Source organism: Micrasema longulum, unplaced genomic scaffold, assembly GCF_059751315.1.
Source record: "Micrasema longulum isolate JH-2025_06_02 unplaced genomic scaffold, ASM5975131v1 h1tg001858l, whole genome shotgun sequence".
In the NCBI taxonomy this organism is placed as follows: Eukaryota; Metazoa; Arthropoda; class Insecta; order Trichoptera; family Brachycentridae; genus Micrasema; species Micrasema longulum.
Genome location: NW_028279032.1, coordinates 191,731 through 210,200, shown reverse-complemented (window position 1 = coordinate 210,200; position 18,470 = coordinate 191,731). Strand labels below are relative to the sequence as shown.

Sequence of the window (18,470 nt, the reverse complement as noted above, 5' to 3'; positions counted from 1 at the left end):
ACCTTAATTATAATCTTAAAATTTATTTAACATAATTAAAACAGAGTTATCTCACTTTCCCTCTATATTTTATATAATATTTATCATTCTAAGTGTTTCATTAGATTTGTTTTATGAATGTTTACGCGACGTATGTCTAGTTTAAAAGTCGTGCATGTTGTTTGACGCCTTGTTAACATAAATTTAAACACTTAAAAATTTTTCCATATTCCTACATAAGATAAATTTTATCTCTAAATGACGTCAAATAGAAAACATCCAGACAATGTAAATAACGATTATAATGGTAAGTGAATTAAATAATATTTTTTTATTCGGATTCAGTAATAAAAGAAATCCATTGTCATAACCTATTTAATTTTATAAATATTGACGGCATAGCGGTGCAGTGTACCGAAACAACATTAGGTGGTTTTTAAAACACAAATTATCACATTTTGCAATAAGAAACTTCATCCCTAAAGGAAATTGGATATAAACAATGTTGCCTTACTCGCGGTTTCTTGAAAATGTAGGAATATTTTTATTTTTTTAATAAATAAGAAACTACTTTGAAAAACATCACTTATTAGTAGTAGCATCAACCAATAATAAGAGAGTTGAGAAGATTTCCGATTGACGGGAAATTAACGGAACAATCGGCAGAAATGACCGAGAAGAAGTGGAAGAGAACCTCAAACGTCACTCGCGGAGTAATTTAAGAAATGCAAAAAAAATCATGGCGCTGATAATACGATACATACTTTTTTTTTTAATTTCAGCATTGTTTAATAGTCTTCTGGCAAATAAAAAAATATTAAAAAATCACTGAACTTCGTCATTTGCCTCTACAAAAAAAAAAACATAAATTTAAATAAAAAACTTTTTTTTTTCCTTTCAAGTTGATTTTTTATTTGTGTTAGATTTATCAACGACCTATTGATTCAAAATGCCGCTGTTATAATTTTTCTTTCTTTCAGTAATATTTAAAAGATCATACTGTTAAGAGGATGCCTGGCTTAATTTTTTGGCATACAAACGTACTCCTGTATTTCCTTCCTGGATACCACAGGAGCAATGTTTTTTAAATGGGTATTTATCATTTTCAAGTTCCTACGCTTTCTTTTCAATCGATTTTAGCTAGGCATCATTAGTTCGACGTAATTTGTAGATTTTAGTTTGGCACAATCAGTCAGTTATAATAACTAATTACAAAGTTTCAGGAAGTGAATACCGATTTAATTAACACATCAAAGCGGTTGTTTAAAATTCATTACAAATATTGTTTATGCATTTGTAGGATGGGGCACGAGGCACGTTCAGGCTCTGTTAATTTTCACATGTTTCACAGTGGCGTATTTTGTCCGAACCAGTATGAGTGTCGCTGTTATAGCTATGACCGACCTTTCTAACAAAGGCATTATTCAGGTAAGGTTGGAATAGTGCGCAATTCAATCTAATATTTTAAATAAGTTTTTATTAATTTAGATGATTTAGAGTCATTTTCGTAAATTATAAGGGAACTGTATAACTGGAAATAAAACATTCTAATACGTCCGAATTCCCTAGGGGATAAATGCAGTGGGTTCATGTCTATAAATAAATAAACTATACTTAAAGTATTGGTGATGAATAAAGAATGAATAAAGAAAGAGAAAAATAATTATTGTATAGAATGGGTGCGCGTGAGTTGATTTGAGGTTAAATGAGAAATGAGATGGATTACAATTGAAGTTATTTATAAACTAGTTACCACGAGTTGCATATTTTTATTTTGTACAGAAGGAATTTAAAATAGCGAACACTGGCGGAGAGCTGATGGCCAGGCGACACGAAATCCCAAGTTGAAATGTAATGAGTTCTTCCGATGCATGGCGTTTAATATCTTGTCGCGCGTTGCAGGCCAAAGCGGAGTTTGGACTTGTCTACCTCACGGCTGTTGGTGTTGCCCTTCACAATTGCCACTCTTAATTCAGTCAAGTAGTTAAAAAAAATATTTGTAAATAGACTACAACTTTTTTTATTTATGTATTGTATTATCAGCGCTATGAATTTTTATAATTCTGGATTTTGTAATTACTCCGCCAGTGACGTCACAAGTTTAAGTCGTTGAGTTTTGCTGATTAGTGAGTTGACTTCCTGGAAACTAGAAATCTATCACATTGGTTGATTCACAAGAACTTGTGACGTAATTCAAAGAAGTTTACATTTATTCGTTTTTTTCAAACACTTTCGAGAAACTTCGCCGTACAATTTAATTATTAAATATTTACCGCGTGTAAGAAAACATTTTTAATATTTAATTTCCCGTAGCACTGAACTTCTTCAGTTATGACGATGATAAAAATACATGTGGAAACAGGGGGAGTGGTCCGGTAAATAAGGCAGGTCTATGATTTATATTTTTACCTTTACAGATATTTGAATGGCCAAAACAAACTCAAGACTATCTTCTCAGTTCATTTTACTTCGGTTATATGCTGATGCAGATACCGGGAGGTCGATTGGCTTACATGTATGGAGGGAAACGAATGATCGCTATTTCGCTTACGGCGGATGGGGTTTTATCGTTTGTTCTGCCAAATGCTGCTAAAATTGTAAGCAACTGAAAAAAAAAGGAATTTTGTAATATTTTTATGAAATGAAGGGAAGTTAATTCGTCAAGGGTTCGTATCTCAAACAATGTAAGAAAATTTCCCAATTCAATTATATTTTTGAAACGCTTGACAGACTCACTTTAAACACTTCCCTGACACAATAGCACCTTATAAAGGCCAGCATTCTGGTTCTATTTGACAACTAAATTCTTCATCAGCCCCATACTAAGATTTTTCGCTATCGGTGACATCAACGACACAAAGCCTGTAGGGCCTGTTGAAGTACCGTAGAGCATATTATTAACCTCCCTTTCGTTGTTTTAACATGATTTTCTTAGATTTAATATGATATCGAATTTAAATATTTAAAAGCCCCCCTTTAAAATGAACAGACTGTGACCTACTATGAAATATTTCTTTTTTTAGTGGGGCTGGAAGGCGGTATCTGTATGCAGGATATTACAAGGATTATCTCAAGGATGTATAGTACCGTCAATACACACTCTTATAGGGAAATGGGCTCCTTTATCAGAGAGAAATCGAATTGGTAACTTTATTTACACAGGTGAGAAAATTATGTTAATTAGATAGTATTATTTTTATTGAATAAAGTTCTTCTCAAAGTTATACTTTACCTAAGAATACATACTCGTATGATGCAGAAAAGTACAGTAAAGCTTCACTTTCTTAGATTTGGTGTTTTTCAGTACATCATATTATGCATATTTTAGTTAATATATGGAGTTACCCACAGAGGCTTTAAAAGACAGTGAAATAGGCTATCCCTTGCTCCTGCATTGCTTGCCTAGCTCCCGAAACAACAGTTGTGTTCATCGGTCCCCATCTTTGCAGTTCCCTGCAGTACCAGAGCCCTCTAGATTCAACTTAAATCTTCCAAAAACAAATCTCTACAGAGAACCATCGCCTTTTATTTCAGTCCACAGCTTCAGTTGTATAAGAAGAAATCTTTACTATTTAGTCCCTCGAACCAGATCAAATATTTTTTTCAAATCATATTCGACCAATACGTATGTATAAATGTAAAATGTTATAGGTAATATAAAATACAGTATATTATTGATAATATATGAAGTATCATGTGAATAAACTTAATATGTATGTAAAAAATATAATGTGAATATGTATATGCGAATATATATGTTTGTAGGTTTATGGATGAACTACAAGTGCCCCGACTCAACACGGATTTTCTAGCGAATCGGGACAAGTTCTGTCTGATTGTGTCGCAATATATTGAGTCCCTGTCCTTAATTGTATGTTAAATGTTATTAACAACTTTAAAAAAATTGTATGTACATTGGCGGAAGTATTGCTTCAGAAGTTATTTTTGTTACCTTATGAAGTTATAAAAAATATTTCATTGCAATTTTATAAGGTTAAATTTAATAACTTCATTTGGCATTATTTTTTTAATTGCAATTTTTGTAATAATGTACTATTTTTACCAATAAACGCCGTATTTTTGTATTTAAACTGTAAACTGAAGCAATATCTTCCAACCAGCCAAAAACAGACTGGCGAATTTGGCAAAGGTTTGTACCTAGTTACGGATTTTACATCTGTTTGTTATTTATTTTTTGTGAGTAAAATTGTTTTGAGTATGAACCAAACCGATAAGATGACTTTCGGACCTTCAAATGGTTAAATAATTGTATTTAAAGGGAGTGCTTTCATTGTGGCTATTCGTTTAGTGGGTAGTTAGTGCTCGTACTTGATGGATTAAATTGGAGGTGATTTTTACAATAATGGTGCTGTATAAATTATCTTCGTAAAACGAATGAAAATTGTAACACGGTAAGAAATGCATAGAGAGAGGGTACGGGAAAGAAGTAAAGAAAGAGGATCCAAGATAAAAAAGAAACAAAATGAGGGAAAATTAGCGGTCTTCTTCTCTTAGTGCCATATTTATTTATTTATTTAACTTTTTGTACATAATGTTATTTGTACATTGGCGGGCTTATTGCCAAATGGCAATTTCTTCCAACCAACCAATCATATCAGGTATCCCCAACGTTGGCAATCATTTTGATGAAGGTGTCTCCGTCCTATGCTGCCCGAAAAATCTCCTTTACAGCCTTGAAGCCAATATAGTCTCGTATATTACGCAGCTAGGACATTTATTTTCTTCCAACCCTTCGGTGACGCTCAATCTTGCCCTCCAAAATTAAATAATGCAAGCGATACTTTTTTTACGCATAATGTGCCCCAGATACGAATTTTTAGTAACTTTTATAGCGATTGAGAGTTCTTTGTTCATTTTAGCTCGACTTAACACTTCTTAGTTCGTTATCAGGTCTGACTAAGATACCTTGAGCATTTTGGGATGTAACTACATCGGATCTCAGCGGTCTTAGTAAAGATAAAAACTTTTCAGGCGTTTTTGAAAGTTCACGCATACTAATATGTATATCTTTCGTTTAGACATCAGCTATCTTAATACTCTTCGTAATCATTCCTAAAATTAAAAATTTGCGTGTGCGCTGTTAAATCTATAAATAAATAAGTAATTAAATCAAATAAATAAATAATGTAAGGTCCGTACTACATCGCGGTAAAGTTTTAGAATAAGAGAGTATAATATTGATTGAATTTTAAGGGTACAATTTGGGAACGGTATCAGCTATGCTTGTATCAGGGAAATTGGCTGCTTCTTATTTTGGGTGGCCACTCATATTTTATGTCGGAGGAAGTTTAAGTCTGAGTGCTGCCTGTCTGTGGATGCTACTTGGAGCTGAGGCGCCTTCCACTCATCCTCGAATTTCTTCGGAAGAAAAACAGTATATAGAGACATCTCTTGTGCAGGCTCACAAGGAAAAGGTATTAACATTGAATGAATTTCGAAATAAAGGAGAATAACGTTTAAATAATTAAAATTTATGATGGCTTTACCTAGAAATAAAAAGTGCAAACAAATATTATATTTAGGGCGTTGTGAATTTTGTATTAATTTTTTTATTTTATAACGTCAGAAGAAAAGTAATGACGATTTATGGGTTTCTAAGGTGACTGGAACAAAAAACTTGATGGTTTATTTTCGATGAGTTGCCACAATGTGTCTGCGAATCTTAAAACGTCTCTTTTTCAAATGCAGAAGACAATGCTCAAATGGGATAAAAAATAATCATATGTGGATATCAAATATATGGAACTTTTCTAAAAAAACAGTTTTAAAATGTTTATTATTGAGTAATTGAGTCTATTTCTGTGTAATACGAGTAAATACAATTAAATTAACTGTCCATAATAATAAAAATATTCTAAATTTTTGAAATTTTGTCCGGTCGAAAATTGAAAATGAAGGTACTCACCATAAATTGGCAATTAATCTAACCAAATTCTAAATTTATTAGTAGTTTTTTTATGGAATGCATCACTAAATTTGAAAGACTCGAGCCGTAACATTCTTTCTTCATTTTACATCCGCTCCTTAGTGGAGCATGTGGACATCACCAGACTCCTCTGGGAGACACTATCGCCAGCCGGTAATCCCGCATTCCTTGGTTCCGCCGAATAAAGCTGAAAGATCGCCATCGATGGTCTTTGGACCAAGAGGCAACTTGAGTTTAGGTTCTTTAAAGGCATGCGCGACACGTGTCCTAGACAGGTCCACCGCCGCATCTCCACGACGCTAGTTTTATAGGCTGCCGCGAAATTGAACCACCTCATGCCTTATATTCTCCTCAAGCATTTACTATTAAAACAGAAGAAGTTTGGTATTTTGAGCTTTGGTAAGGTTCTAGGGAGTGCCATTTGAACCCATATAGTAGTGGCATTATATCTACAAGAGTTGAATAATTGGCGTTTTGTGTTGACCGAGCATAGACCACAGTTTCAGAAAACACGCATCATGTTAAAAGTTGCTCCAGCAATTCCTAGGCGGATATAATATAGGCCATAACATTTAGGATTTTTTAGAGAATAATCAAAACGATAAATATGTAGTTATGAGGTTCTACACAATAAATAATGTTTATTAACTATAGCCAGACTAATAACCTATATTTTACCAGCCAAAAACTACTCCGTGGAAGGCAATATTTACATCCATACCTCTGGCTGCTCTTCTAACAGTCCACATCGGAGCAGTTTGGGGTTCCATGTTGATGCTTACTGAAACTCCAAGTTTTCTAAAGATGGCTCTTGGAATCAACGTTGAAAACGTAAGTTATTATTTGTTACGTTTCGATTAGATCAAACAAGAAATAATGGACAAAGACGGATTGATGTTTTCTTTTTATTAAAGTCATGTTGTATAATTATGGCTTAAAACGCTCCACCTATACGCTTCTTCATGTCATTGCATTGAAGGGTGGATCCACCCACCCTTGTTCAAGCCATGGCTACTAATTTAATGCTGAGACCGCCAAAAGCACTTAATATTGATATTACGCATTTTATTTCAAATTATAGAAAAAAACATAATAAATTAAAAATATTTTATGTCAAATTCATTAAGTTCTTTTTGTTTACTATTTGTTACCATTTATTTAGTTTTAATTTATTTTATTAGTTTACATTTTTTCTGTATATTTATTTATTTAAATTTTTATTCCAGTAAAATGGCTATAAAGTGCAGAGCCAATTCTACCATATGAACATATAAACATGAACATAAATATAAATATAAACAAAATTATAACGATAAACATAAATATAACAATAAACATAAATATAACAATAAACATAAATATAACAATAAACATAAATATAAACATAAAATAAAATTTTATATTTCAGCACTTATGGTGGTCTTAACATATCGCGCCATCGCTTGAACAACGGTGATTGGATCCACTCTGCAGTGGCTTGGAGAATTTTTTTAGGCGTATAGTTTTTGAAAAAAAAGTTTTTTCGTTTTATGGTAAAATGAACTCTGTATAATTTAGTCTTTTTACTGGAATTATAATAACTATTAACAAAACGTTTTTGACGAAAAGCTTTTTGCTGTTTTGAAAATTGCGTATTTGCATATTAAAAATATAAGCACATGGACTAAAAAAAATCTTTTTAGATTTATTAAATTAGACGAATCAACGTTTTATTATTATTATTTTTCATTTAAAAACTAATGGTTTGTAGCATCACAAAAAAAAATTGCAAATTTCAAACAGTTTACAATTAAATATTGGTTGCGTTTTGTCAAAGCGTATACAATAGGTTGTTTTCTTTTGCTTTCACCATTTAGTTCATTCTCACAAAAAGGCAAAAATTATTTGAACTCTTTAATTCAATTTTGGCGCAACTCACTCTTACTAATAAACCTAGTACTAAGAATATCGGAGCATAGGAGAAACATATTATTGTACTGTTATTTTCCGGGATCAGTTTACATCTGGTTAGTAACTAATGCTCTCAGAGTATTGGTGAAGTTTTGTATGAAAACGTAGTATTAATTTGATAAATAATAATAGTTTTGATGTATTTATTTCAGAGTGGTTTGTTAACAGCTTTGTCCTATACGTGTTCACTTATTTGCACTATAGTGGTTAGTGCTTTAGCGGACACGGCAATAAACAAAAATATTTGTTCCACAACTACAGTGAGAAAAGTCGCTAGTACTCTAGGTAAGTATTAAAGATTTACCACGAATGTAGGTACAAGTACCTCTGGAAAACAACACCAGTTTTTTGTCACAATCTACTATTTCATTTTTATTATTGAAATCGCCCGACTTACGCACAGAAGATTTCGAATTCGATTCTCGGTGAGAACACAAAAATGAAATGTGATTATTCTCAAGTATCAATATTTTGTGCTGCAATTGAGCCTCCTTGCCGGTTGTGACAAAAATAATAATTTATTACTTTGTTTGACGAGTGATGCTTAAAGCACAGGTTTTATCTATCTGTTACTTACTGTTTATGCGAATTTACTCCTTAAACTGCCTGAACATATCTAGATGTTTTATTTTATATTTTTATGAAGCATTTTATTTACACTTTACATATCACAATAATTAAGTGACATAAGAGAGGGTATCAATGATAATTTCTTTGTTATTTTACTTCCCCTTTTCTGCGGTTCTTTGTCAAATTATTTAGTATACCTTGAAAAAATTAAATGATAATATCAACTCATTATGGCTGAAAAATAAGTTACTGAGAGTAGAAAGTTCTCAACATAATCTTTATGAAAAGAAAAGATGCAGGCGATTGCTACGAATTGTGGCATTAAATCTTGAAATATATTAGCATTACAGAGACCACCAAATTAAAAATATAGTATAATTACGACAATCGAACAGCCAGTGGAGCTTTGCAAGGTTTATTCTGATACAATTATATTTTTATTTTAAGGTACTTGGGGCGCAGGTCTTGCCATGATGATACTTACATTCATTCCACAAGGACAGGTCACAATAGGAATAATTTTCATTATTTTCATAGTGTGTCTGGATTCTATTAACTGCTTGGGGTACATGGTAAGCCGTTTATTACGCTAATATACTTTTTGCAGCGATTTTTGTAGGTTTTATTTTCGTGGAAATAAAGGGTCACATGAAGGATGGGCGGAAAAAACATGCGGAGTCATGATTTTTACATATTTAAGTTAAATATGCCAAGTTGTAGGTATTTACAGTATGCACCCGTACGTCCTATCAAAATATCGTACGCCCAATCATTGGCAAAACGTATTTAAAATGTTGGGCAAAGCTGAAGAAACGCGAGCAGTCAGTATGACACGAAAAAGAAAGATTCGAAGGTTGCGAGAAGACAAAGTGTAGTCAGTCGCTGATCCGGCGGATCTCAACAGTGCGTGTTGAAAAATTCATATTACTGTAGTTCTGTTCGTGAGTTACACATTATCTGTGACTTAGCTGAAGGGCAAAATAATGATTTTATCATATTCAAACTCTGCCATTCATATCGTTCATATTGTCCAGGCACTTGACAAAAACTGACCCTGAACCCGAAATGTTTTTTTTGGAATGTCACTTAGTTTAGAATTACATTGATTTTGAAGGTTTCACCCGCGTATAACGCATACTAGAACGTTTCTTTCCACTACAATGAGGTTTATTTTTATATTAATCTGCATAATACTTTTGTTTGCTGATCATTTTAAGGACTATTTATTTAGAGTGATTCAAAAATGTTAATTTATTACAAATATGCAAAAAAAAGATAAGTACTTCATTCATCGATACTATTTAAAACGGTTTTGAAACTAAAAAAATCGGTTTTCTCGAAATATTGGTTTCATGACTACGCATGTTTCTTCCGCCTACTCTTGACATTGTGAACTTCAAGCTAGTTGACACTACAATAAAGCTCTGGAACTCCCAAATGCGTTCCTTAGGATCAGTCTGGTATCAGAGCAAAACACTTTTTTAAAAAGCATCTCTTCAGCGCTATGTGAAGAAACAGAAATACATATACAGAAAGGGTAAGTTCTCGCAAGGTTTGTTTTCGACCTTATGAAACTTAGCCAAATCTAAGTGAGGGTTGTCACTAGAGTTAAAACCTTGGTAAAATGCACTTTTTTGAAACTTCTAGATGAAAGTTCATCAGCAGTTCAGATGCTGAAACACCTATGCACATTTTACGTGAATGTGATGCTTTATATCACAAAAATGCCGCATCTTAAGGGGATAACTGGTGAGAGCACTCGCCTCACATCTGATAACTTGATACTTTAAGGATCTGGGCTTGGAGGAGCATATTTATAAATATGGAAAAGCACTCGTCCTCCACTTCAAAGATTTAGGCTTGGAGGCCGAGAATTAATTTATGGGGGCTCGTCACAATATATCTATACAGACAGTGACGTTTGGAGCTGATTTAACAGTGACCCCATCCTTAAGGAAAATAATAAATACTTCTACATAAAATGAAAGAAAACATAGATTATCTTTATTAATTTAGTTTTCATAATACTTTAAGTAACAAGTATTGTTGAAAAGTTATATTAAAGAAAAAAATTATAAACTTATATTAATTTTTATTTATTATGTAGGTCAAATCTACATTAAGTATGTAGGTAAAAATTTGTATACTTGTAACTTATATTTTTTTTATTTATATTTTATCATTTAATTTTGTGCCACGCAGGATAGGAGGTCAAATAACAGTAGTGAAATTCATTTTTGTGATGTCATCAAGAATCGAACCCGGAACCTTCCGTGCGTCAGGCAAGCATCTTAGTCATTAAAAACGCGATCCGTTAAGGTTTACCAGAAGACATTTTTAAAATTCTAATAAGAAAATACGTTTCGAGCTACGCTGATACTTTCTGGCAACACGTTAAATTATTGTTAAAAACTTTATAACATAGGTTGGTTTCAGTTTAAGCCAATCCAAAATTAAAAACATAAAATTCCCAACTATCTTAAATATGGTGATATGTGTCTTTGATCTAGAACATTAAACATATTACTAATATGGATGGATTTCTGTTATTTTTTTTAGTAAATATTTTTTTAGTTGAATCACATTGATTTGTCTCCAAACTTTGCTGGACTTCTAATAAGTTTCACAAACTGTTGTGCAGCTGGATTTGCTAATTTTGCACCAATTACAGCAGGTCTTATTCTACAAGATTCGGTAAATATGTTACTGATTTATTAATTGAACATATATTTTACAACAAATCAACAAGATTTTATAATATAAAACAATTTATCCTATTAATCTTGTTTTACCCAACGTAAAATAGTATCAATGAAGCGAAGAGTAATATATACACCTAAAACTGACCGATTAAGTTTTAACTCGGTTGATTGGTTAATTTACAATAAAAAAAATGAAAATATCTGGGTAAATACATCATAAAAACGCAAATACTTATTTTTTTAAAAGCACGAATACAGCTCCTACTTTGTCCTCAAGCTGGCTGAAAAAAAGGCGTTGTTTGAAAGAAAAATATTTACAAAAATCCTTTCCCAGGGGGGCGGTAAAAATAAATAATTTACATCATTTCATGGCACTATATATGATTTCTTTCAAGAAACTTAAGGTCTTGTGCTGACTTGAAATTGTTTGGTTTCCTTTACAAGGTCTTACGGTAAATTGTATTTGAAAGCTGTATTATGGTATTTTTATTTTTTATTTTTACCGCTTCACCCAATATGCTGGCCACATATGTAACAAAAGGTTCGATAGCACCATAAGATATGTTTGCTGCACCGCAGGAGAATACCCCTATGTTGATTTTGTCGCTCTAACAAGGGTTTCAAAACGATTGGAAACCACCCTATTGTAGTAACCACTGGAGGTCCTTGTCTATCTTCTTCTTCTTATCAGCCCGTTTCTTTCCACTGCTGGATATAGACCTCTTCCAAATTTTTCTGTCTTGTGCACTCTGTTTCCATCCATGGCCCACGAGTTCGACGACGTCGCGACGTCAGTCCGTCTCCTCTGTGGTCTCCCAACTTTACTTTTACTTTCGTAAGGTCTCCAGTTTAGTATTTTGGGGGTCCACCTGCCGACTTCTTGTCTCGCCACATGACCAGCCCATTGCCGTTTTTGTCTTCCCACTCTTTCTGCGATATATTTTACCTTTGCACAGAGTCTTATCTCCTCATTCCTTATACGGTTTCTAAGGAGATGCCCAACAATTGTCTTTCCATAGATCGCTGAGTGCACTTAATTTTGTGTATACATCTAGCAGTGGGTGACATGGTTTCAAGACCGTATGTAGCCACGGACAGAACTAGAGAGTTGTAGACTTTGGTCTTCAGAACGTGTTTCAGCTTTCCAAATGCAGCCTAACTTAACCCAATTTGTCTAGGCAGTTCTGCAGTTTCAATTTGATTTTGTGCCCAAGGTAAATGTACTCGTCAACAGCACCGATAGTTTTACTTCTAATACAGTTACTAAGTATTGGACTCAAAATCACAGTTTTGTCTATATTCATTTCCAGACTGATCTTTCTAGAGGCTTTGTATAATTATTTTACCATCGATTCCAGTTCATTTACCTCTTCATTTATTATAACTGTATCGTCTGCAAAACGAAGGTGATTTAAATAGGTACATTCCATCTATTTTTATGCCTTTGTTATTCCAATTTAGCATCTTGAAAACGTCTTCTAAGGCCTATGTAATAAGTTTTGGGGATATCGTGTCACCCTGTCTTGTACTTGTTTTGATCTTGATTTTCTCCGTCTTAAGATCATCGTTTACTTTTACATCCATGGTAGCATTTTTGTAAACAAATTTAAACAACTTCGTGTATCTAGAATCAATCCTGGCATTTTCAAGTGGATTTATGATTGCCCAGGTTTCCACAGAATCGAATGCTTTACGATAATTTATAAAGGTCATGTGTATGTTAATATTATGTTTTGTGGTTTTTTCTATAGTTACCCCTTATATTTTGATAGTGTCAACAAGAGTTAGCATTATTCCGTTCATGAATAACTTTAGTTGAGTTTCTTTTTTTCCGGTTTTGTTGCATTGACACGGCCTTTGTTTTTTATTCTGAGAAGTCCATTTTATAGTTTTGCACTAATGGACTATTGTTGAAAGAGTTTGTGCTTTCTTCAGCTTCAGTCATGAATTGGGCTCTGTCAGGAAAACATCGCCAGCAAACGCTTTTCGCTCAATTCCATTCCCAATTCTGTGATTCCCTTTTATATTTTTTAAAGTAAATTAGATACTTAATTAATGTTTTTTTTTCATTCGTTTCAGACTGACATAACTCGCTGGAGAACAGTGTTTTTTATTGCCGCTGGAGTTTATTTCCTGAGTAATTTAGTATTTTTAGTATTTGGAAGTGGTGAAAGGCAACATTGGGATTCAACAGATATAGAAACAAATGAAGGTAATACTACAATCACAAGAATTTCATTTGAGCCATAATTAGTGAACAACTGAAATTTTTACAAATTGTTGAAAATAATAATACAAAAAATTTAAAAAAAAAACAATAAATAGCAAGTAAAATATTCTTAACTATTTAAATAATGCGATGTTTTTTATATAAATTAAAATTGATATCAATTTAATTTAAATTAAAATGGAAACTTATACCATGACATGCTTCTGTGGGTTTTTTGTGTTAGTGTAATAGTTTTTTTTGTATTTTTAACTTATGTATACCTTCTGTAATGTGCAAAAATAAAAAATAATAAATAAAAGAAATAAAAAAAAGCACAATGTAATTTTACGATTTAATAATTATTTGTGTAAACTATGGCTATACAATTGAAATTTTTCAATTTTTTTTTTTTTTTTAAATGAATTATTTTTGGTTTGTATATTTAAGTATCTTTTTAAAAGACTTTCTGTCATTTTGTAATCTATGTTATTTATTATTAAAATAAAGCAACATTTTAATTTTTAAATATTTTTGTATATTGAAATTGCTAGAAATATTTCCTTGAAATTTAACGTATCAAGCATTTATATTTTTTTGTATTCAAAGTTCGCACTAAATATTTATTTTGCCAAAAAACGCCATATTTTTTTTATAAAAGTTAAACTGATGAATTACAAGAAAACAAGTTTATTTTCAATTAAATAAAAATTAAAGCTCCCACCATAGTTTATTTTTTGGTTAAAAACACTAAACAGATACAATTAAAATACACGTATTTCTAAGTAGGACTGTTGATAACAATGCGCAGGGCAAAAAATTTTTTTAACTGGCATGGTATTTTTTATTCACAGAAAATGAAGAGGCTGTAAAAGAAAAGTTAGTGATGGAAACAACAACAAAAACCCAACAATGCTGAGTAACAAAAGTTTTTCAACCTCAAACATTAGAATAATTTGGATGTGTTAAAGGAGTCAGTTTTCAGAAGCAATTGATTCCGAATATGTTTCCATGATTTACATTGATTTTTGGCCTTTATTTTCCCAACACGTGTATTATGTTGCTGAAAAACTTTTCTTATATCAAAATAGTTACGTCAGATACTATTTTTTCTTAATTTAGGAGATACATTTATAAATTAAAGTATGTTTACTGTTGCTAATGACAGTTGATTATGGGCAATATGTCAGAGCCGTACTTTATATCCATATAAAATTTGAGTTTTTATCGAGTAGAGGTCGATTAAAATTTTACTCGAAAAAAGCAAAATTTACCTTAAAATTGCATGTTAAATAGGGTGTCCAAATTTCAGGCCGCTACGACTCGCCATTTCGGAGATATGACGGACAAACAAACAAACTGAACACAAGACTTTGGTTCAATGGAGTTGGGATTTATGTCTTAATTAAATATGAAATAAATATATTGTGAATAAAATGAATAAAAAATAAACACAAACATGTATTTTCAGTTTTATGAAGTAAATATAGGCGTATTATAGAAAAATAGATTGGAATAACCCTGCAATGATAAATACACATGTACATATTTAAAAGTAATTACAATACAAATTAGTATCCATTTGGCAATTTTCGACCTGAATACGGCCCATTGTTTTGCTGCGAACTGTAGCTAACTTAATACCCAATAGTCACTAAATGGTTTTCCCACGTTCGGGCTCCTCTCTAGGTTACGCATTATTACTCTGAGTCTAAAACGCATATTAAATTTATTATATAGAAAATTTAATATTCTTTATTTACAATTGAAGATAACTCTGTTAATTTTCCATTGTAATATGAGCCTTGAGGGTTTTAAATTAACATTAAAATCTTAAGAACATAATTTGTAGGTTATGTCAGGTAATGATAATAAATGGCTTTATACATACACATATGCATACATACACACATACATATAGATATATATATTTATTTATATATACATATAACCATACATACACATACACATATATGTATATATATATATATATATATATATACGCATATGTTTATATATTTACTAAGGCTTCAGGTTTGTTATTTTATACAAATACATATTTGAAACTTCTGAATAAAAAAAATCACTCTAGTTACAAATATTGGTTCAGTTAATACCTCAAAACGTAAGTCTCTTTCAACAAAATATTATTTACCAATTCTTCACAATCTCGTAAAGAAGATTTCTGTAAACACCGGTTATCATTTTTGGCGTAACCCTGAAAGTTTCCCATTCTCAGCTCAAGTGCAAACAAACTTAGTATATAATCAAAAATTCCTATCATTTTGATGCATGTCTGGATTCCAGACTGGTCTGGTGACGTCTATCAGCCTATCCAAAATTACATCCATTTTCTCATTTAAAAAGAGACAACGCCATAACACATGTGCGGACGATTGATTATATGTGGCACCCGGTCTCTGCCAGGAAACTAACCCGAGGCCTCAAGCTTGGTAGGAGAACGTGCAAATTACTACACACTACACAAACTTTTATCTGAGAGACCCCCCCCATTAAGTGAAAAACATTCGTCTAGAGTTTTGGTTCTTTTGGACACACAATATGGATGTTTATTTGGTAAATTTTGCACAGGGTACAAAACAAGAAATATTAGGCCTCTTAATATCTTAAATTCTGTCTTCTCATTTCGAAAAAATCTTCTTCTGTGGAGAGATAAAAAAAAAATACAATATCACATTGTTCCTACGCTGGATAAACATATCAGGTAAAAGTTAGAAAACTATAAGACCGATCTGCCGCAATGTAAAAAAATTGATGAGCACACGGCGCGTACCTTTGTACATAATTATTCATCAATATCAAATATTTTTCACTCACATTGTTGGGAAAACGAATTCCCATGTAAATGCGGAGAGCGTTTAGCGGGAAGCGAAACCCTAGAGATTCTATGATATTTTCGAGCGGAGTGGACTGTAATTAAACTTAATGAGATATAAGTAATAATCCTCGATATGCGGTATGCAGTGTCAATCGGTCACAACCCCAGCAAATGAGATGGATTAGAAAAGGATGCCACTAACCTGGTTCTCGCTCTTGATAGACTTGTCAGATCCAACTTGATACTTGTGGTGGCATTAACACGAGAGCAGGCCTTGATCTCCAGCTTAACACTGGTGGTTGGTGGAAACAAAGTTTTATAATGCGGCACACACGTTCAACGAAATAAACACGCGATGTACGACACGAGGTCTTAATGTGGCGGGTGATCAAAGAATACTGAGGTGAGAAGTGAACAGTGGTTGTAGGTAAAAAGGATATAGAAGTTGTGACAATACTTGACCAATGCATACCCACATAATTCGCAACCAAATATAGTTGTCATTTGTCTGGATCAAAAGGTCTTTCATTATTTTACTTTAAAAATCCTAAAACAAATGTGAAAATATGAAGTTTTTAATAACCGGAAGTGTGTGTAACGGAAAACGGCGGCTCCAAAAGTATCTAAGAATGCGGCTAGAATTAGCAGGCGCCGCGCCGGCTTCAACAGGATAAAGGCCGCGTGGGGGTCAGACGTTTACTCAGTAAAAACTAACACCACTACAAAAAAGCTGCATATCACTAATCTTTCTCTCCAGATGCAAATTTTAGCACTTCACCGGGTCCTAAAACAGCAAGCAATTCTTTTTCAGTATAGATGCCTCAGAAGAAATCTGGTGATTCAATTTTGTAAGGAATACTAAAACTACAGACGTAGAAACCAAATACGCCTAGTGGTGCATAGGGCGTACACAAAATTCAGAAGGCGGTTTTAGTGGAATGGAAGGTCTGTTGACGTCTGTCAATAGTCCGGCTTCCCCTGAATAAGTTTTTTTGTGGTTCTCTCTTAAATAAGCAAACGCGTAGAAGATCCTTGGCAAGGCCACATCCGAATATCCCGGCAAATCCTTGCACAATATTTAGAGCAGTTAGAAAAAACGTACCTTTCGCAGTAAATATGAGCTTTGCAGGGCAAAAAATAAACTCTCATATAAAAAAAACAGCAACCGTTAACAAATTATTCGATTATTGACTAACCCAAATAAGCCATATTTATTATTAAACTGTTTATGTACACAAGTATACACTGTTTGTACATACATACATGTCGATTATTTTTATAGCTAATATCTGCATATGTTAACATTTTTATACTCGTAACGGATCAATACATCCCTTTTATGAATACTTTCGTTGAAACTTTCTTTTTAGATGTCCGTGTCAAAACAAATACAGCAGAAAAAAAGAAAAAAAAAACGTACCCAATTAACGCAAATGACGTAACTTTTGTAGTTCGTACACTTCACTTTGTTGTGAACCTGTTTTCGTGTCAGATAATAATTATTGTGTTGCCGGGCTTATACTGATTAAAGTTAACTTAAAATTAATTTAATTTAATGTTTTCCGTAATTAACAAGTTGCTTTGAAGACAACCAAAATCAATGCTGGGCGGAGAGGGTCTAAATTTAGTTTTTCAGTCATTGATGACGTGTTGCGCTTCCGTGTTGCTAGGCCTGGCACCCGGAATTGCGAATGTCCAGTAATGCAAGTACCCATAACTTCGACTGCCAATTATTTTCGAATAACGTTAGTGTGATTATAACAAACATCAGAATCAACATGTTTGGACTGAAAATCTTAATCATCAAGATTCTTGTCTATCCACATCCAGTGCTGCATTGGACACTGCATCGACACTCCAATAATAACTGTATAATTCGATCAATTCGTTACATGGAAGGTAAGAACAGTCTTAAGCTTTAAGTACCAGTTCAGTCGGTAAAATATTTCAGGGCAAAATTTTAACTAATTGTATTACGTATTTATTTACGAAATGAAAAACGTAATATAAATGTTCAATGTTTTTGTAATTATAAATTCAAATTAGAACACAATGTCGCGCGCTAGTCAGGAGCATGTCTATACTGAGGTTTCTTTATTTACATAAGCGGCGTATAATGAGCTATATATCATTTCACGGGACAAGCATGGCTCTTGAATTGTTTGTGTATTTTTTAATATCTAATTGCTGATTGTACGAAAGAGTATCTAGTTTAAGGAACAAGCAGTAATTGTAAACACGTTTTCAGGTAAGTTCATGATTGTACCATGCATTGTT

The 18,470-nt window shown here is 32.7% G+C and overlaps 1 protein-coding gene across 5 annotated transcripts; it reads left to right on the top strand.

Annotated features, from left to right (window-relative positions):
* The first annotated feature begins 98 nt into the window (after nucleotides 1-98).
* LOC148273718 (putative inorganic phosphate cotransporter) lies at nucleotides 99-14,812 on the top strand. 5 transcript variants are annotated; one of them, XM_088238313.1, is made up of 11 exons: nucleotides 100-286; nucleotides 1,280-1,407; nucleotides 2,397-2,576; nucleotides 3,003-3,141; nucleotides 5,194-5,414; nucleotides 6,608-6,757; nucleotides 8,029-8,161; nucleotides 8,894-9,018; nucleotides 11,021-11,140; nucleotides 13,228-13,360; nucleotides 14,667-14,812. In XM_088238313.1, exons 1-11 carry the CDS (start codon nucleotides 238-240, stop codon nucleotides 14,783-14,785), a joined length of 1,497 nt encoding a protein of 498 aa, XP_088094439.1. In that variant the 5' UTR covers nucleotides 100-237; the 3' UTR covers nucleotides 14,786-14,812. The 5 variants fall into 5 exon arrangements, with proteins under 5 accessions (XP_088094443.1, XP_088094439.1, XP_088094442.1 ...); XM_088238316.1 differs by having other exon boundaries at nucleotides 101-286; nucleotides 14,209-14,812; XM_088238315.1 differs by lacking the exon at nucleotides 100-286 and adding an exon at nucleotides 954-1,071.
* The last annotated feature ends 3,658 nt before the right edge of the window (nucleotides 14,813-18,470 follow it).